The sequence below is a fragment of the Stegostoma tigrinum genome, chromosome 10, assembly GCF_030684315.1.
Source record: "Stegostoma tigrinum isolate sSteTig4 chromosome 10, sSteTig4.hap1, whole genome shotgun sequence".
NCBI classification, from domain to species: Eukaryota; Metazoa; Chordata; class Chondrichthyes; order Orectolobiformes; family Stegostomatidae; genus Stegostoma; species Stegostoma tigrinum.
In genome coordinates, this window is record NC_081363.1 from 17,258,742 (window position 1) to 17,280,188 (window position 21,447).

Here is a 21,447-nt window from a genome sequence, read left to right on the forward strand (position 1 = left end):
ACATTTTCTCCTTCCTTCCTGGGTCAAGAACATGGCTCAAAGAGTTGAAAGCACCCTAATATGAGCTGTAAGCCATGGTCTACATCAGTATTTATGAGAAAGGTATAAAGAACAATGAGGTCCTATAAGCTCTTTTCTCAGTTAACTAATTACGTTTGGATATGGAAAAAATTCAAAACTGTGACCTCAAAGATAGCAATCTCAAGACACCATTTCTGAAGAGGAATCCGGCCTGAAACATCAACTTTCCTACTCCTCTGATGCTGCCTGGCCTGCTGTGCTCCTCCAGCTCCATGCTGTGTTATCTCAAGGTTCAATTTGGTACCAGGCATTAGCGATGACAAAGGTTGACATATGATGTGGATTTGGGGAGATGGTGCAAAGGGACACATTAAATTGCTGAGCAATGTGACCAATTCTGTTTGCGGTGAAACCTGTAGAAGTTCGTTGTGTCCAAATTAGATAGAGGAGTGGCTGATTGGCGGAAAGCAGGGAATGGGGAATACAGGTGTCTTTCTCAGGATGGCAGCCTGTGATGGGTGCAGTTGCACAGGGATAAATGTTGGCACCACAGCTATTCAAGTTATACATTAATGATCTGCATGAAGGAACTGTGAGGGTATTGTTGCTAAGTTTGTAGATGATACAAAAATAAGTGACGGGACACATAGTGTTGGAGAGGAGGGGAGGCTGCAGAATGACTTGGACAGACTAGTGAGCAAAGAAGTGGCAGATGGAATACAGTGATAGGAAGAATCGAGTCATCGAGCTATACGGCATGGAAACCGATCCTTTGGTCCATCTCTCCGTGCCAACCAGTTTCCCAATTAAATTAGTGATTTTGGGAACTGCAGATGCTGGAGAATCCAAGATAACAAAGTGTGGAGCTAGATGAACACACCAGGCCAAGCAGCATCTCAGGAGCACAAAAGCTGACGTTTCGGGCCTAGACCCTTCATCAGAGGGCCTCTGATGAAGGGTCTACGCCCGAAACATCAGCTTTTGTGCTCCTGAGATGCTACTTGACCTGCTGTGTTCATCCAGCTCCACACTTTGTTATCCCAATTAAATTAGGACTGTTTGTCTGCTCTTTGCCCATATTCTTCTAGACCTTTCCTGTTCATGTTCAAATCTCTCTCAAATGTTGTAAGTACACGTGCATCTATCACTTCCCTGGGAGGTTGATTTCCACAAACAAACCATCCTCTCTGTGAAAAAGTTACCCATCAGGTCTCTTTCAAATCTTTCTCCTGTCATCTTAAAATCATGCCTTCTAGTTTTGAATTCCCAAACCCTAGGAAAATGACATTTGCCACCTTGGTCTATGCCCCTCATGATATTAAAAACCTCTATCAAGTCACCCCTCAATTTCTTACACTTCAGTGAGAAAAGCTTAGCCAACCTCTCCCTAAAACCCAAACCCTCCAGCCCCAGTCATAGCCTTGTAAATCCTCCCAGTAGTGTATCTAGCAACCAGAACTGCACACAGTACTCCAAAATGGACCTTCCAAATGTCCTGTACAATCACAACATGATTTCCAACTCCTAAACTCAGTGCTCTGAACAATGAAAGCAAGCATTCCAGTGCCTTCTTTACTACTCTGTCTACCTGTGACCCAACTTACAACGAATAATGTACCTGAATTGCTTTTGTGTCTCTTCTACAACACTCCCCAGGGCCTGACCATATCCTGGTAAGTCCTGCCCTTGTTCATTGTACCAAAATGCAACACCTTGCATTTACCTAAATTAAAATCCATCAGCCATGCCTCGGGCCATTGGCCCAATTGATCAAGGTCCCTTTATAATCTTACATAACCTTTCTCACTGTCTACTATCCCACCAATTTTAGTGTCATCTGCAGATTTACTAAGTATGCTTCCTGTATTCTTTTCCAAGTTGATGAAGAATAGTGGCGCCAGCACCAATCCCTGTGGAACACAGCTGGTCAAGTGCCTCCAGTCTAAAAAATAATCTTCCACCACTACCACCCTTTGTCTCCTGCCAGCAAACCAATTTTGTATCCAATTGGCAAGCTGTCCCTGAATCCCATGAGATCTAACTTCACTAACCAGTCAACCATGTCTTACTGAAGCCTACGTAGACAATGTCTACCAACCTGTCCTCATCTATCTTCTTGGTCACATCAAAAAAAACGTCAATCAGGTTTGTGAGACAAGATTTCCAATGCACAAAGTCATGTTGACTATGCTTATTCAGTCCTTGCCTCTCTCCTAATGCATGTAAACCCAGTTTGTCAGAATCCCCTCTAACAACTTACCCACCACTGATGTCAAACTTGCGTCTATAATTCCCTAATATCTCTTTCTTAAATAAAGACATAACTTTAGCCATCATTCTTCTGGCATCTCACGCATAGCTATGGATGATAGAAATGCCGGCGCAACATCGAGGGCCGAAGGGCCTGTTCTGTGCTGTATTGTTCTGTGTTCTAAATGTTTCTGCTACAGGCCCTGCAATTTCTTCCCTTGCTTACCACAATGTCCTGAATACACTTGATCAGGTCTCAGAGATTTATCTACCTTTCAGTGCATCAATATTTATTTCTTGGAGACAGTAAGGACTGCAGATGCTGGAAGTTAGTGTCAATAAATGGTCTGACAGCATCTGAGGAGCAGGAAAGTCTTTTGGTCTTTTGGTCTATGAACACACCAGGCCAAGCAGCATCTCAGGAGCACAAAAGCTGACGTTTCGGGTGATGATGTTGGACATGCTGTGCTTTCCCACCTTCAATATTTATTTCCCTTAGTTCCTAGCTTCCATGGCTTTTTCTGCCCTAAAGTGAAATATTTGTTTAGTATCTCTCCCATCTCCTGTGGTTCCACATAGAGATGACCTTGTTGCTCTTCTTCCCTTGCTGTTCTTGTAGAATCTCTTTGGATTCTCTCTAGCCATGTCTGCCAAGGCTATCTCATATCCCCTTTTCTGCCCGTCTGATTTCCGTCTTGAGAATGGCCCTACTCTCCATATGCCCTTCAAGAGATTCACTTAATCCTAGTCGTCTATACCTAACATACGCCTTCTTATTCTTGATCAGAGCCCCAATATCTCTATTCATCCATTGTTCCCTACTCCTACCACCTTTATCCTTCACTCTAAGAGGAAAATGCTCCCTTTGAACTTTCACTAGCTCACTCTTGAAAGCCTTTCACTTGCCAATTGTCCCTTTACCTGTGAAAAGTCTACCCCAGTGAAATTTTGAAAGTTCCTGTCTTATATTGTTAAAATTGGCCTTACTCCAGTTTAGAACTTCAACTTTTATTTGAGGCTAATCCTTTTCCACAACTATTTTAAAACTAATAGAATTACGATCGCTGGTCCCAAAGTGCACCCCCACCTGACACTTCGGTCACTTGCCCTGCCTTATTTCCCAAGAGAAGGTCAAGTTTTGCTCTTTTTCTCGTAGGTATATCTATAGATTAATAAAGAAAATTTTCTTGAATGCATTCAACAAATTCCTCCTCGTCCAAGCTTTTTACACTATGGTAGCCCCAGTCTGATTGGAAAGTTAAAATTCCCTACTAATATAATCCTGTTATTCTAACACACATCTGAAATCTTGCTACGTATTTGCTCCTCAGTTTCCCAGTTACAGTTGGAGGCCTATACTACAATCCCATTAGGGTGATCATGCCCCTTTTATTTTTAAGTGCCACTCGTACTGTTTCACTGGACAATCCCCTAGGAATAACCTCTCTTAAGTACAACAGTAATGTTATCTCTAATCAAAAACAACACTGGCCCTCCTCTCTTGCATCCCTTTCTAACCTTTCTATAGCATCTAAACCCCAGAACATAGATCTGCCAGTCCTTACATCTCGGTCCGATTTTCCCTTTTTGCCCTGAGTTCATAGAGTGTGGAGCCCAGGGAGGGGGCTGGGAACTAAATAGAGGGAGGGGGTGGGGCTGGGAGAAAGTAAGTGGGATAGTGATAGGTGGATGCTGGTAGGGGGTTGTGGGGACAGGTCATGGGAAGGGTGGAGCAGATAGGTGGGAAAGAAAATGGGCAGATTGTGTCAGGTCAGGCAGGCAAGAATGAGAGGGAGGGCTGGACATTGGGTGAGGAGTGGGGAGATTTTGAATTCCATGTTCAGGCCATCGGGCTGTAAGCTGCCGAGGTGGAATATGAGGTGTTGTCCCTCCAATCTGCCATTGGCATCATTGTGAAACTGGAGGAGGCCAGGGATGGACATGTCACCAAGGGAATTGGAGGGAGAGTTAAAATCATGGGTAACCAGAAGATGCTGTTGATTACAGTGTACAGGGAGCAGATGCTCCGATCGGTCACTGAGTCTGCACTCAGTGCCTGAATTCATTTACCTGACCTGTCAGACCTTTTGCATTGAAATAAATGTTGTTTAATTCCTTTAGAGTTATCTCATTTTCTGACGTGTTCTTGCCTGCCTGCCTTGCCCAGTTAACTTTCTGCCTTTAACTTCCCAACCACCCTTGGCTTTCTGCCTCTTCTCACCACTCCTTAGGACTCCCCACCCCACCTCCATACTTGTTTAAAGGCTTCCAAGTAGCACTAGCAAATCTCCCTGCCAGGATATTCGTGGCATAGACAATTTCTAAATGGAAAAAGCCTTCAGAAATCTGAAGCACAAAGGGACTTGGGAGTCCTAGTTCAGGAGTCCCTTCGGGTTATATGCAGTTGGGAAAGAAAATGCAATATTAGCATTTGTTTTGGGAGGTCTGGAATATAAGAGCAGACACTGACTGCTGAGGCTGTAGAAGCCTTTGGTCAGACTCCATTGAGAATACTGTGTATGGTTTTGAATCCCATTTCTAAGGATGTATGTGCTGGCCTTAGAATGGTTTCAGAGGACATTTGCAAGAATGGTCTCTGGGATGAAGGGCTTATCACGTGAGCAGTGTTTAAGGACTCTGCGTCTGTATTTAGTGGAGTTCAGAAAAATGAAGAGAAGATCTCAATGAAACTTACAGAATACCGAGAGGCCTAGATAGAGTGGATGTGGAGAAGATGATTCCACTTGTAGGAGACACTAGGACCTGAGGGCAATCCTCAAAGTGAAGCACGATCCTTTCGGACTGAGATGAGGAATTCCTTTGGCCAGAGAGCGGAGTCGTTGAGGAGGTAGATGGACTCTTGGAAATATCAGATACATATTACCGAAGGAAGAACAACAAAAGCAGCTTCACTGGTTGCAGGGCTTTTAAACAGCACTTTTCAACAAAAAAACAGGTGGGGTGGGGTACAAAGAGCAAAGAAAATTGCAACACAGGAACAGTACCTTCGGCCTCCAAGCCTGCGTCGATCGGGATCCTCTGTCTAAACCTGTCATCTATTTTCTAAGGGTCTGTATCCCTTTGCTCCCTGCCCATCCATGTACCTGTCCAGATACATCTTAAAAGACACTATCATGTGTGCGTCTACCACCTCCGCTGGCAATGCATTTCAGGCACCTACCACCCTCTGCGTAAAGAGCTTTCCACGCATATCTCCCATAAACTTCCCTTCTCTCATTTTGAACTCGTGAGCCCCCATATTTGAGTCCCCCACTCTGGGAGAAAGCTTCTTGCAATCCACCTTGTCTATACCCCTCGTGATTTTGTAGACCTCAATCAGGTCCCCCCTCAATCTCTGTCTTTCTACTGAAAATAATCCTAATCTACTCAACCTTTCTTCATAGCTAGCGCCTTCCATACCAGGCAACATCCTGGTGAAGCTCCTTTGCACCCTGTCCAAAGCATCCACATCCTTTTGGTAATGTGGCGACCAGAACTGTATGCAGTACTCTAAATGTGGCTGAACCAAAGTCTTATACAACTGTAACATGACCTGCCAACTCTTGTACTCAATATCCTGTCCGATGAAGGAAAGCATGCCACATGTCTTCTTGACCACTATTGACCTGTGTTGCCACCTTCAGGGAACAATTGATCTGAACACCCAGATCGCTCTGTACATCACTTTTCCCCAGGACTTTTCCATTTACTGTATAGTTTGCTCTTGAATTAGATTTTAGGTAGAGAAGTGTAATGCAGGATTAAAGAATCAATCACAACTGAGAGGAAAGATGGTATGCTAGAAAAGTCATCAATGAATAAAGGAAGAGCCTTCCTCACGTTTCTGGAAATATACAGCAGAGTTCCAAACTGTCAGAATGGGGTTGAAGGGCAGATATGTCAGCAAGTTGCTGAAAAGTATAGAAATATTGGGAGCTTTCAAACCACCGAATATTTAGTATTATAGTAAACAGAGTAAAACTAAAGGTGTACAGAAAATATTTGTGTTCTATAATATTCTGATGCAATTATTAGCTTTTCAGGGAAATTCAAATTTGCAGATATATTGACCGGTAAAGTTGTCTCAATGGTGATTATGTTCAGTTTCCAGACTGTTTTTCACATATGTTTTTAAATGAATTGGTCGGTGGTGCAGAAACTGTTTATGAAATGGGAAATATGAAGTCTCACTTAATGTAATGGGTTTCTTTTCTTTAGTCATTGCCTCTGGAGATGCAGATGAGACACTTAGAAATGCAGCAGCAACAGTTTATTCCTCTGTATCAAGAATGGCAGCGACAATTTCAGATCTGGAAGGCACAGCTCCAAGCATATCCAAATAAAGATCAGCTCCAACAGTATGAAACTCAGTGGAATCAGTGGCAAGAGCAAATGGTATCAACAAATCATCACTTCCAGGAAAGAATGGATGCTCTTAGAAATGTTCAACAGCAGTACATGAACAGTCAATCCCAGAGTTATTTGGGAAATACATCAAACAGTCTGATGTCTCAGGTTCCACCAATGCCACCCATGGGATTTCCTCCAACACCACCAATAGCTAGTTCTTCTGTAGTTTCAACACAAGGAACAACAAACTCACCAGCAGATCCAGCTTCTTCAGAACCAGAAAGCCCACCTGTTTCCAGGGCTCCTCCAGTGGTTTCTCAGGCCCCACCATCATTATCTCAAACTCCTTTGCCAGTGACTCAAGCACCTCCACCAATGACAATGGTGCCTCCACCAATAACTGTGCCACCTCCACCATTGACTATTCCTCCTCCACTAATGAATATACCTCCACCACCAATAACTCTGGCCCCTCCGCCGGTCTCCCTGGCCCCTCCGCCGGTCTCCCTGGCCCCTCCGCCGCTCTCCCTGGCCCCTCCGCCGGTCTCCCTGGCCCCTCCACCAGTTTCCCAGAGTCTGTCATCAGCATATCAGGCTGCTACTCCAGTTTCTCAGAACACTACGGCTGTCACAGAACAGAAGAGACCTTTGATTCCAACACCACATTCTGAAGAAAAAGCATCTTCTTCAGGTTCAAATACACATAATAGCCGATTTGTGATATCTGGGATTAAGTCATCTGAGCTATCGCAAAGTGGACTGCGGTCTGAAGACCACAGGATGTCAAGGTAATTAAAAGTACTCCATATGAATGTATGTACAAAAGAAGAGCGCTTTTTCTGCCAGGTGTGGTGCTTATGTGTGGCTTTGCTCAGTTCCTAGATTGACACAGGTACAAGCTATTTGACTAAATAATCAATTTTCATCAACTCTACATAAATCTTGGTTTGATTTCTGCTGTAGAAATCAGTGACCTGCTGAAGGTGTGTGCCAGTTTTGATAGTTACATTGCTGTGTTCCATTGTGTTTAAGAACTGTGAATGTGTATTCAGTTTGCACTGTGATTAAGGTTATGACCTTTGCTGTGGGTCCAAATGAAAGCCAGGCCTGTGTTTATTATTGCAACTGAGTACATCTTTCATTGTTCTCTGTTTTTCACATTGGAGTTGAGTTCTGGGCAGATGCATGACTTGTATAGCTTTTTGAGGAACAGATAGCTACCCCATGTTGAATGTAACCTAGTTTGTGTTATATTTGCAACGAATTGTCACAATGACCAATAAGTGATACAGTTTTGGTTTCAATTCCATTATTAGATCTTGCTTGCATTTATAACAAGCAGGTTCTTTTGGTTCAATAAATTGCAACATTTAGGAGATTATTTTGGAGATACTGCTTTATATTATGCGTTTTGTAAACGTCAAAGGCCTCCTGTAAAAAGAAAATGCATCCATGCTTAGAATGGTGCACACGAAAGCTGTAGCTTGTGTTTCAAGCAATGCAGTTGAAGTTTATATACAAAATAAATTTCAAAAAATCAAAATAATCTATTTACTGTTAAAATGAATCAGCTGAAAAATGAGCTTAAAACTAACTGACTAGCATGCTGATTGTCATGCTGCAAAGTATCAAAGTTGAATTTAGTTTTTGATGAACTAAGATTAATTCAATAATGTGTGTGACTTACTGTGAGCAGAATTTGGTGTACTTTTTCGCAAAAACTGAAACAGACTTCATTGGTATTTACTAGGAAATTGTTAAAAGCAAGCATGAGTTTAAATCCATTTGTTAAAATGTTTTATTTTTGGAAACTCACCCCCATATAGGTTTGATGGACCACATGGGAGAGGAATGCAAAAATTTGAAGAACCAGGAGCAAGGGGAAGTTCTCATTCACGTTTTGATTTAAGGTGCCCTAGATTTCAAGGTCACCAATTTGAAGAGCCTAACACAAGATTTGAAGGACAGGCTTTAGGCCAGCGTAGTGAGGGTGAGACTACAAGCCAGCACACTGAGAATAAGTCTGCAATTCCAGTTGCTGAGAGTGAACTTGTAAATCAGTTTGTCAAGGATTCTGCTGTAGGTCAGCAAGTTGGTGATGAAGTCCCTAGCCACCACCATGAAGCTGAGGCTGTGAGTCAGGCTCCTGGCAATCATTTTGAAAAGCAGCCTCCGAGCAACCGCTTCGAAAGGCAACCTCCTGGCAATCGCTTTGAAAGGCAGCCTCCCAACAATCGTTTTGAAAAGCAGCCTTCTGGCACTTGCATTGAGAAACAGAGTTCTGGTACTCCCATTGAAAATCAGGCTCCCAATAATCGATTTGAGAAACAGGACCCCAATGATCTTACTGAGGAAGAGAACCATGAGAAGGCAGGTCCGAGCAATCACCTTGAGAAGGAGGGACCAGGAAGTCACCCTGAGAAGGGGGATCCCGGCAGCCACCCTGAGAAGGGGGATCCCGGCAGCCACCCTGAGAAGGGGGATCCTGGCAGCCACCCTGAGAAGGGTGATCCCGGCACCCACCCTGAGAAGGAGGATCCCAGCACCCACCCTGAGAAGGGGGATCCCGGAAGCCACCCTGAGAAGGGAGATCCCGGCAGCCACCCTGAGAAGGAGGGACATAGTAGAGTTGAAAAGGAAGGTCCAGACAATGTTGCCAAGATGCAGGGTCTCGCAAATCGTGTTGAGAAACAAGATAAACACTTTGGGGAGAAGATGCCTAGTAATCGCCTAGCTGAACAGAGTCCAGACAATCACCCCAGGAAGCAGAGTCCCACTAATTGCTCGGAGATTCAGGGCCCAAGCAGTTGTATTACTGACCATAGTACCATTAATCGCACTGAAAACCAGGGTCCAGACAGCTGCTTAGAGAAGCAGGGTACTAGTATTGGTGTTGAATCATTAGAGTCAGTTAATCGTTTTGATAAGCAGGGCCCAGGCAATCGTATTGAGGCTGAGGATGATGTTGTTGACTCCGAACGTCTCGGCAATCATTTTGTGAGCCATGGTAAAGCGAATCAAAATGAAGACCAAATTCTTGGTGGTCGTCTTGAGGATAACCGCTTTGGCGGCCAGGGGAGTAATCGCTTTGGCGGCCAGGGGAGTAATCGCTTTGGCGGCCAGGGGAGTAATCGCTTTGGCAGGCAGGGAAGTAATCGCTTTGGCGGCCAGGGGAGTAATCGCTTTGGCGGCCAGGGGAGTAATCGCTTTGAGGGCCAGGGGAGTAATCGCTTTGGGGGCCAGGGGAGTAATCGCTTTGGGGGCCAGGGGAATAATCGCTTTGAGGACCAGGGGAGTAATCGCTTTGAGGGCCAGGGGAATAATCGCTTTGACGGCCAGGGACCCACTGGTCACTTTGATGGCACAGGGCACAGGGGTCGCTTTGAGGGCCCAGGCCCAGGAGGTCGCTTTGAAGTCCCAGGCCCCGAGAGTCACTTTGAGGGACCCGGACCCGGGGGACCCTTTGATGGTCCAGGACTCCGGGGCCGCTTTGAGGGCCCTGGACATGGGAATTGCTTTGAGGGCCAAGGTCCCAGGAATCGCTTTGAGGGCCAGGGTCCTGAAGGTCACTTTGAGGGCCAGGGTCCCAGGGATCGCTTTGGAGGCAAGTGCCTCGAGGATCACTTTGGGGGCCAGGGCCCCGGGGATCACTTTGGGGGCCAGGGCCCCGGGGATCGCTTTGGGGGCCAGGGCCCCGGGGATCGCTTTGGGAGCCAGGGCCCAGGGAGCCGCTTTGGGGGCCAGGGTCCCGCGGGCCGCTTTGAGGGCCAGGGTCCCGAGGGCCGCTTTGAGGGCCAGGGTCCCGAGGGCCGCTTTGAGGGCCAGGGTCCCGGGGGCCGGTTTGAGGGCCAGGGTCCCGGGAGCCGGTTTGAGGGCCAGGGTCCCGGGGGCCGGTTTGAGGGCCAGGGTCCCGGGGGCCGGTTTGAGGGCCAGGGTCCCGGGGGCCGGTTTGAGGGCCAGGGTCCCGGGGGCCGGTTTAAGGGCCAGGGTCCCGGGGGCCGCTTTGAGGGCCAGGGTCCCGGGGGCCGCTTTGAGGGCCAGGGTCCCGGGGGCCGCTTTGAGGACACTGGCCGCGGGGGCCGCTTTGAGGACCCTGGCCGCGGGGGTCGCTTTGAGGGCCAGGGATCATGCGGCGGTCGCTTTGAGGGCCAGGGATCATGCGGCGGTCGCTTTGAGGGCCAGGGAGCATTCAGGAGTCGCTTTGACGGCCAGGGAGCATCTGGAAATCGCTTTGAAAGCCACAGGGGCCCTGGAGATCACTTTGAGAGCCAGGGCCCATTGGACCCTTTTGAGGGCCAGGGCCCAGGGGGTCGCTTTGAGGGCCAAGGCCATGGAGATCGCTTTGAGGGCCAGGGCCGGGGGGGTCGCTTTGAGGGCCAAGGCCACCATGGCGGAGATCGCTTTGAGGGCCAGGGCCGGGGTGGTCGCTTTGAGGGCCAGGGCCGGGGGGGTCGCTTTGAGGGCCAGGGCCGGGGGGGTCGCTTTGAGGGCCAGGGCCGGGGAGGTCGCTTTGAGGGCCAGGGCCGGGGGGGTCGCTTTGAGGGCCAGGGCCGGGGGGGTCGCTTTGAGGGCCAGGGCCGGGGGGGTCGCTTTGAGGGCCAGGGCCGGGGGGGTCGCTTTGAGAGCCAGGGCCGAGGAGGACATTTTGATGGCCCGGGCCGAGGGGGTCATTTTGAGGGCCCCGGCCAGGGAGGTCGCTTTGAAGGCCAGGGCCGGGAAGGTCGCTTTGAGGGCAAGACTCCAATCAATCATTTTGAGGGCCGGGGTCCTGGTATTCACTTTGAAGGTCAAGGTCCTGGAGGGCATTTTGAGGGCCAAGGCCCTGGACCTCATTTTGAGGGGCCAAATCAAGGAAGGCACTTTGAAGAACAGGGTTCAATGGCCCGTTTTGAATGCCAGGAGCGAGGTGGCCGCTTTGATAGCCTGCAACCAGGGGCTCGTTTTGAAGGCCACTCCGCTGGTCATGGGCAACATTTTGACGGTTTTGGTACATCGTCACATTTTGATGCCCAGGGCCAGTCCTTTGAATGTCCTGGTGCAGCTCACTGGTTTGAGCTTCCAGGTCAAGGGCAGCATATTGAAGGCCAGGGACCAGGGCAGTCCCTTGAAAGCCAGGGACAAGGGCAACGTCTTGAAGCCTCTGGTGCAAAGTTTCATACTTCACAGTTTGACGGCCCGAAGGTCCCAGGATTAACTGGGCCTCGTGGGCATTTCCCCACTGGACTTTGTGTTTCTGGTCCAAGACCCAAAGGCCTTCAGGTTACAACTGAACAAATGGGACAAAGTTTAAAAGCGCCCCAGTCTTCTCATCCATCATTAGAACAAGTTGAGGATCAAACAAAACACGCTGGAGTCCAGGAGCACGAGACAGCAACTGTAGGCAAGGATGTAAAACAAAATACTGATAAAGTATCATCAGCTTCAGTGGAACATAAAGATGAAAAAAGTCTTTCCCATACACCATTGGCTACTACAGGTCATAAAAATTCAGATTCATGTGGAACTAAAGATTTGAAAAAAAATGTTAATTTATCTAAATCACATGAAATTCAGAAAAGAAAAGATAGTTCTGAGTCAGCAACTTCTTCAGTAACTATCACTCAGGACCAGAAAGATCCAGTTGTGCAAAGTGCATCTAAAACACTGCCTTCCAATTCATCAGCTGCTACAAAGGCTGTATCTGAGAAATCAGAGACAAAAAATGTAGATGCCAATAAAAGGTTTGAATCTGTACCATTGCATCCAAGTAGTGACCGAGCAAAAGGCCCAGAGCATCGGCAACACGTTGGCAAAGATTATTCCTCCATCCGCAAAAATGATGTTGACAGTAATAAAAATGGCCCAGAAATAAGGCCATTGCTACATCACAGGATGGAAATACAGGGACATTGGCATCAGGAGGAAGGTAGACCTTTGGATGATCATTTCTCTGGAACAAGGGGAGGTTCAGCTTTTGAAAGAGAGAGGACACTGTCTTGGGAAAGGGGAAATTGGACTGACACTGGTTCAGACTTTTGGGATGAAAGGGATCCATTTAGACGAGAGGAGTGCTCACTTCTTCGGCGACCACCTCTGCCTCATGAAATTTTAGACAGAAGGGAAATTCGAGCTCCACATCAAATTGAAGTGTTTGACAGAGGCTTTGACAGAGAATTTGACAGGAGTGGAAGGCCACGTGAACATGGGTTTAGCAGAGATAATGAACATGATAGAGAATACTTCCACAGACAACGGGAAGAATGGGATGTTCGTGGTTCTCCCTTACACCCACGGCCAGATAGATGGAGAGAGGAATCTTGGAGGGATGAAAAAGAACGGGGCTACCATCATGAACAAGAACGGGAGATGTGGGGTCCAGACTATGCAGAGAGGCCAGACTGGAGGAGGGATGAACGTGATTATCCTCCAGAAAGGCTTGGATGGCAGAGAGAACAGATGGATGAAAGAAGATATCCAGATACAGACAGCAGGCGGTTACCCTTTGACAATTTGCGAGAGATGCCATCACAGACTGGTCCTGTTCGTGCACCTGTTCCACCTGAACAGCCACCAGTGCCTTTCTCTGAAAAGCCCATGGTAGACCAAACACCTGGTGAACAAAATATAGTTGCATTGTCAGAAAGAGAACATGAAATCATCTTGAAAGCAGCTCAGGAACTGAAATTATTACGGTAAGTGGCTTTTTTTTTGTATAGCATATAGTTTTCTATATATTGTTATATGATGTATTCAGGTAATAGAAACTATTGAGAAAAGGCCAAGCTCTTAGCTCATTTCTCATCACAACTGAGCCAGTGCAGTCCAAGCCAGAGTGGTGTTTTTTTATCCATTTTAATACTCCGGGTTAGTGAGGGAAGAAGAAAGGTCTTGTTAGTAAATGTACAGATGGAAAGATCTATTGAGGATATAATCTGTGTTTGCTGTTATTGTAATTAATTAACCTCGTGATGTTTACTGTACTTCCTAGGCTTACACATTGAGAGAGTACTTGGTAATTAATTTGGAAACCACATTCCAGCAGAAGCAGTATCCTGAGAAGAAGGCAGGAAATTCTGGGGTGGGTGGGGGAAATAGATTGGTTAAGAGAGTTACCTATTGAAAGCTTTTAAATTGCATGTTAGTATTTGTTTCTCTTATTGACGAAAATTTTATAGTGGTTTGACATACATTGATCTCATCTTGTCTTCTACCAAATCAATTTTTGACCTGTTTTCTGTAATTTCATAAATCACCAAATTCACATGTGGAGCAATATCAAATGGGATTTTCAACTTGAAGTTAATTATTTAATTGTCTACCTCATCCATTATTTTAGTCATTCCATCAAATTTGCTTTTGTAGTTTAGAGTTAGTTTCAACACAAGCCAGTACAAGGGAAATTATTCTGATACTTCGAGTAATGAAAATAGATTTTCAGAAAGTGATGTAAGACACTACTTATATTTACTTAGGGCTCTTTATAAAGTGCAACATTAGCATTGTTTACTGGACTAGTAATCCAGAAGCCCAGACTGATGATCCGAAGATATTGGAATTGCTCTAGTAGATGGATAATTTTAATTCAATGAATTAAATAATACACATAAACCTAGTAGCAGCAATATGTCCTCAAAACTACCTGATGAACGCAAAATCTGTTTGATTCATGAATGTCTTTTTGGAAAAGAAATATGCTGCCAGATGTGGCTCATATGTGACTCCAGATCTCCATTAATTTTGTTGACTCTAAACTGTCCTCTAAAATGGTCCAACAAACCATTCAATTATATCAAACTACTTAAGAAAGTTGTTTAAGAAAATACAGCTGGGCAGATCAGCTAGCATTACCCTAAGCATCTGACAAAGAAGCACCCATCTTCAGTTAATCCTACGAAGCTCCACTCATAACATGTAGGAATTTGTGCCAACTATGGGAGATAAATTAATCATCAACCTAATAAAGATATGATTCTGAGAGTTTCACTTTCAGCTAATCTCCTGGACCCTAATATTATCATTTCTGGGTATGTTCTGTCCTTTTGGCAGGTGGCTGCATAGGACTGCACTCTTGGGAAGGAGTGATGTCATGCAATCATACAGAGCCAGTGGCATCAGTCCAAATGTGAGGAAGAAAATGTCCTATTGATAATCGCAAACAGCTCTCCTCATTAAGTGCAGAGCTAGTACAGTTCTATACTCCAGATCTTTTAGAAGAAGCACTGAAGTTAGCAAGAGCACAGAATATACTCTGGGTGGAGACTTCAATATCCAACCTCAAGAATAAGCTCTGTAGCTCCACTACTGGCCAAAGTGGCTTAATCATGAAAGGTGTAGTTGCTACAGGGAGTCTAGCATTATTTCAATGCTAGTAGGAGTGACCACTTTCTTGTGGAAATGTAATACCTCATCATTTTGGTCTGAAACTACCACTGCACATTATAAATTATGTTCCGAATAGGCCTTGCATTTTGATAGGTGTTACAGGAGCTGTCAGCAGGAATAGAATTGTGTCCCTCCGTAATCTGACCTCATTCACTGGCAAGAATCTCGTTCTGCCATTACCATGCATCCAGAAGACGAACCCTGATTATTCAGATTTGTTAGAAGCATACCAGAAACAGCACCATACTTAGGAAAAAAAAGAGGCATCAACTTGGTGGAACCAACAACATGGGACCATGTGTAAACAAGAAATGGATGCTAAGCAATCCCATTATCAGGCTGAAGCTCTCCATTCATGTTGATTCCAGTTGCGAATGGTGATGGTGAGCAATTCAATAATTGACAGGGGGAATAGACTGTATAAATGTTCCCATCTCAATGGTGACAGGCCCTAGTTCATGACTGACAAATGCTGAATGAATGATCCAATTCTGACTCCTCCAAAGGTCATCAGGATCGCGCATGCCAGTCTTCAACTGATACAGTTCACTCTGTGATATTGAGACATGATTGAATACATTTGATGCAGTAAAGCCTTAAGATCCCATCGTCAATTGCCCAGAGGGCAGTTCGGAATCAACCACATTGCTGTAGGTCTGGAGTCACATGTAGGCCAGACCAGGTAAGGATGGCAGTTTCCTTCCCTAAAGAATGTCAGTGAACCAGATGGGTTTTTCCCAACAACCAGCAGTGGATTATTATGATAATCATTATACTCTTAATTCCAGATTTCCTATTAAATTCATTTTCCACCATCTGCCATGGTGGGTTTTGAACCTGGATCCCCAGAACTTTATCTGCGTCTCTGGATTAACAGTCCAGAAATAATACCACTAAACCATTACCTACCCTAACAACATCCTGCTTGGAGTATTCCAGTGCCCACCCGCAGTTCTTTATCCAAGTTAACCCGTCCAGTACAGGTATAACACTGGCATCTGCCTAGCAAAGTGAAAAGTTATTCGTGTATGACTGGTCAACCGAAAGCACAACAAATTCATTCTGGCTGATTATCACCATCCCCATCATTAATCCATCTCAAAGTGAGCAACATGTTGACTGTTGAATGACAATTACTCACCAACAATCTGATTATTGATACTCCGTTTAGATTCTGACTGGTCCACATAGCTCCAGCCCCCAGATCCAAACATGGACAGAATCACTAAATTCTAGAGGTGGCGTCAAGACTGCATTTGACGAAATATGGAAAATTTGGAGTCAGTGGCAAATGGAGGGATGGCTAGCTAGCACACAGGATGATGTTTGTAGTTGTTTGAGGCCAATCATCTCAGTTAAACGGTGCTTTTCCAGAAGATCTCTGGTTAGTATCACAGGCCCAGTCACTTCCAGCTGCTTCATAAATGTTCTTCCTACCATCATAAGATTAGATGTTGAGATTGTTTAACAGAGTAGAGTTGAATTCCCATCTCCTCAGATATTGAAACAGGCAGTGCATACATTCACCCAGACCTGAGCAACGTCTGGTCTTGGGTTAATAAATGTCAAATCAAATTGAAATGAATTAGCTTTATTGCCACATGTACTGAAATGAGTACATGTGAAAAGTTTATAATTCACCACTTGCAGTACCATCTTAAGTACAAAGATACCTAGGTACAACCCCTGGTTACAGAATAGAGAGGTGAAGAAGAAAAGTTACATTATTGCTATACACAGTACAACCATAGTTCAGAAAAACAAGTAGCAGAGTTAAACAGAGTAGCAGAGTCCAAAGGCTGTGCACAGCAGAGAAACACGGAGGCTACCACATCCATACTGGGCAGCTGGTCACTGGTGTCTCCACTTCAGGTCACTGCAGCCACGCTCCTCTACCCCTGCTCCCGCATCAGGCTGCCACCGCCACCACTCTCTGCACTGGGCCGCTGGTCGTCTGCGTCACTGGCTTGGCTTGCTGACGTCCCTGCTTTAGGCCCTGGATGCCGGCAACCTCGTTCCGGCCGGTGGAATCTCCACCAACTCCGTTTCGAAGGCAGGGCCCGGGTGTCTGAGGCCAGGAGAGAGAAAGAAAAAGAATGGGTGGAGCAGAGGAGCTCTAGCTGGAGCTTCCAACTCTGCCACATTTGACAGGAAGTTCACTCGATCAATTACTAACTCCAGCTAAAGATAATCTCACTACATTACCTTGACATTTAATACCATTACAATTACTGAGTTGCTGAGGAAACTCCTGGCTATTTATTGTTGTATAAAAAAGTTACCTGGAGCAGCCACACAGCAACCACACACTCCCTATCCATGCAATCCTGCCCACACACGCACTCCCACAGTCACTGTCAATATCAACAAAGCTCCTCAGGAGTCTGACATAATGTTCTGCACTTTCCTGAATGAGTGCAGGTTCAATTACATTCCAAAACTTGACATTATTCAGGAGAAAACAGCTTGATTTGTATCCCATCTATCATCATAAAAGTTTACTTCTCCTCAACCCCACCCACAATGTAATCCGTACCATTGATGAAATGCAGTGTTACAGTTTGCCAAGGCTTCTTGTGGCATCTTCAAAATACAAAACTTCTCTCCAAAAGGGCAGCATTCCCTTCAATTTGCTGCTTTTAAAAATCAGGTTTCTGGCTTTACAAGGAAATAATAAGAAAAATAGAATGCTTAGAAATTAGGAAGGACTGAGAGAAGGTTTATTTGAATGGATGGATTGAGAGAATTTTTAAGGGGAAAGAGAAGGGTATGAGTTGAAAGAGTGGAAAGGAGCAGTGCCTAAGTCACTAAAGACTGAAAAATAACAAGTGTTTGCCTTTTATATTCCACGTTAATTGCCTTTGATCTTTTAGAGCAATTAATTGATTGGATATTTGAGCTTTCCTTAAATGGTATCAGGAACAATGAAATTAAGATAATCTTGGACCAGATGCACCTAGGACAATTGTTAAGAGGAAATGCAATCAGAAGTCAAAAGATGTGTCCTATCTCCTGTTCTTAATGTACCTGAAACTATATAGGTGTTCGCATACAATAATGTTGCATGAGTATTCCTTTATTAAAAGATCAAGCATCACGTCAGGCACACTAGATTATGATGTACTAGTTTCCAGATTCTGTCAGTAATATCATTGTCTCCTTCACTAGAGTTATACATTCTTTTAACTTTGCTGCTTGTGACAATTTCAGTGAGCTGCAGGAGATTGAGAGAGTACCTCTTCTTCCGAGTAAAACTGATTCAACAGGAATTCCTCCTGTAATTCAAGATTATCAGAATACTAAAACTGGTCAAGACTTTTACAAGGTAAGGAAATAGAACTGTATAGTACAACATTTAATTGGCTAATATTTACACAAATAGATTTTTCTGCACCATATTGGGAAATTGAGTTGCATATCATTTTGTTCAGTAACCGCACAGATACGGTTCATAGACAGCCATACAAAACCATCTTTGAAACACAGATCATATTCCGTACATTATGGTACATTCTGGGTAATCTTTGTACTTTTTTTGGCTTGAGAAAGGAAAACATGATGATCTGTTAGCATGCTGTTGTATATTCATTTGTGCACTGATAAATGAAAGGTCCACCATTTTGAATTAAAGTTAAATCAGACTTAGTAAGAATGGTTGGTTCCTAAACATGAAGGTTGTTAATGAACCAACTGAACTTTCACAATTATCTGAGCTTTTGTGTCAATGTTTTTCCGGTGCCATGCTGCAAATAACCAAATTTAGTAGTAGAATTGGAGCAAGTGACTTGGTAGTTGCCAATTCAGTATTGGTCTTGAGTGATAAACCCTCCACTTTTTTCCTACTTTGTATATAGCGAGGCACTTTCTGTAATTTACCCTGGTCAAGGGTCAATAAACATTATGTTCTATTCTGACAGAGGTTGTCCTCTGTCAACCTCATCACTACCTTCTTATTTCTGTTGTAGGATATGTCAAGCAATGAAAGCTCCTTACTTGGCCCTGTACCACCTGAAAATCCCATCCAGTCAGAGCGTTGGGACACAGATACGTTCCATGGTTTGTGGGACTCAGGAACTGAGCCCAAAAATCCTGATTCCAATTATGCTTACAGTGAACCTTCGCTGGTATCTACCAATTCACTGAACAAACAACCACCTGTTCAGAAAACTGTCGATTATGGACACGGGCGTGGTGAGTGTGAAATCAACATCAACATTTACTATGGGACCAAAATTTTGTTAAAGATCAGAACATGCTTCACGGGAGTGAACTTGAGACTAGATTTGTTACCAAGCTTGCATGCGTTATTTGAACAAATAAAAAAATCTTGGTTATCAAGGTAGATTATGATGAATGCCTTCAGAAAAGGCATAGAGGTTTAGCATGAGAACTCTAAAGACTCTCAGGCAGCTGTAAGAGTGGCTGTCACTAGTGGGCATTTAAACTACAAGGATAAGAAGTTAGCATTCTAGGAGCACAGAGACCTGAGGTTATGGGATTGGAACAGGTTATTAGAAATTCGGAGGATTAATACAGTGGAGAGATTGGAAAATGAGGCTGCTGCTGGAGTGGGTGCCAGTGTTGAACCAGCAAAAATAGATAATCAAAACACAGCACTAGGTTTAAATGAAGATGCATGGGGTGTGTTATGAGAGGCCTGCTAAGAAAGCATTGGAATCATTGAGTTGAGAAATAACAATTACTTCCAGTTCGAAGCTTGGATGCACAGGGAGCAGATTATCTGTCTGTTATGTTATGTATTCACACATTGTTTGCTCAGGGAAATGAGGGATTTTTATTCTTTCCTTTTCAAAAGTCTGTCACACACCATTCATGGCTGAAATGATAGATGTGTGCTGATGTAATATAGTTACTTGAAGTGTGACTGTGGTTTGATTGAGTTTGCGCTTGTTGTACCATCTGGTTTCTATTTTATAGCAATTGCTATTGTTGTTTGAATATATTGGATTGGAAGCTGCCATAGTGCTGTTACACACGTTAGTTTGTAGCTACTACTTTGGGAATGTTGCAGTGGAGCTGTACATACCAGCATTTGTCTGCAGCTTCGATACAGCAGCTTCTTTTCTGAGGAACAATCACCAGACCCAAAATGGTAACTCTAATTTTTCTTTGCAGATATCCCAGACCTGCTGAGCTTTTCCAGCAATTTCTATTTTTATCCAGTATAGTATATCTTTGTTTATTTGAGAAGTTACCCAAAACACAGCAGTTCTAGCAATTTTCTGGCCTTCATAATGTTTCCCCAAAACTGTGAGACCTTGGTCTTGGCTCCGCTCTCTATAGTTGGATCCTCAGCTTTCTGACCAGTTGGCCACTGTCAGTGAGGAGAGGCAACTGCACCTCTTCCGCAATAACACTCAGCAGTGGAGCCCCCCAAGGATGTGTGCTCAGCCCCCTACTGTACTCCCTATACACCTACAACTATGTCGCCAAATTTCAAATGAATGCTATTTACAAGTTTGCTGATAAAACCACTGATAAAAATGGGACGGATATCTGACAACAACGAGTCAAAATACGGAAGGGAGACATGGTGTAATGAAAACAGTATGTCTCAACATCAGCAATACCGAAGAACTGATCATTAACTTCAGAAAGAGGGGAGGAGAACTTTCTCATCAACAGAACTGAGATTGAGAGGCTGAAGTGCATCAAGTTCCTCTGGGTGACAATAACCGACAGATAGCCAGCCTTGGACTTCCCTCGTAGATGAGACTATCGAGAAGGCACAACAACGCTCTTCTTCCGCAGGTGGCTCAGGAAATTTGGTATGTCCATAAGGTCCTTCACCAACATTCTACTGATGCGTCATTGAAAACATATTGCACAGGTGCATAATGGCCTGCTGTGGCAACTGCTCTGTCCAGGACTGGAACAAACTACAGAAGGCTGTGTTCACAGTCCAGAACATCACAGAAGCCAACCTTCCTTCCGTGGAATCTATTTACATAGCTCGTCGGCCGCCATTCCTCGGCAATGTCATCAAAGACCCTTCGCACCCTGGTAATGACCTCCTACAGTCTCTTCCGTCATAAACAAAGCTTTTCACTGTGTTTCGGTACACGTGACAATAAACTCAATCAACTAATCTACTTCATGCGTATTCTGTATAACGTTATAAATCTGATCTGATTCTTCAGTTAATGTTCCAAGTTCGATATGACTCTTCATTACTGAAGGGGATTGAAAAATAGTTTTTATACTTTTTGCACAAACAGGGCTGCCCTGGCAGACCCAGCATTTCAGCCTGTTCCAGACCCCAAAAGCATTTTGCCCTATCTTGATTCTCTTTTTCTTCTATCTTGTTAGGTCTCTTCACAATTACATTTGTTAGTCTTCTGATTTTTTTTGTTGGTTCCACAGTAAGGGTTTTCTGACCCTTGCTATCATCTTTTCACCATGGATGTATAATCCCTCTACACATCCATCTCCCTCAAGACGGAT

At 44.6% G+C, this 21,447-nt stretch overlaps 1 protein-coding gene across 2 annotated transcripts in view; it reads left to right on the forward strand.

The window, feature by feature from the left end:
• The window catches only part of LOC125455528 (YLP motif-containing protein 1-like), a 158,131-nt gene that overhangs the window by 51,004 nt on the left and 85,680 nt on the right, over positions 1 to 21,447 (forward strand). For both annotated transcript variants that reach the window (XR_009446222.1, XM_059649041.1), the window contains exons 5-8: positions 6,490 to 7,409; positions 8,448 to 13,292; positions 18,193 to 18,307; positions 18,948 to 19,173. Coding sequence is in view for 1 of the 2 variants with exons in the window: in XM_059649041.1 (XP_059505024.1) it covers positions 6,490 to 7,409; positions 8,448 to 13,292; positions 18,193 to 18,307; positions 18,948 to 19,173 (6,106 nt within the window). In the remaining variant the exon portion in view is untranslated. The remainder of the gene's footprint in view (positions 1 to 6,489; positions 7,410 to 8,447; positions 13,293 to 18,192; positions 18,308 to 18,947; positions 19,174 to 21,447) is intronic.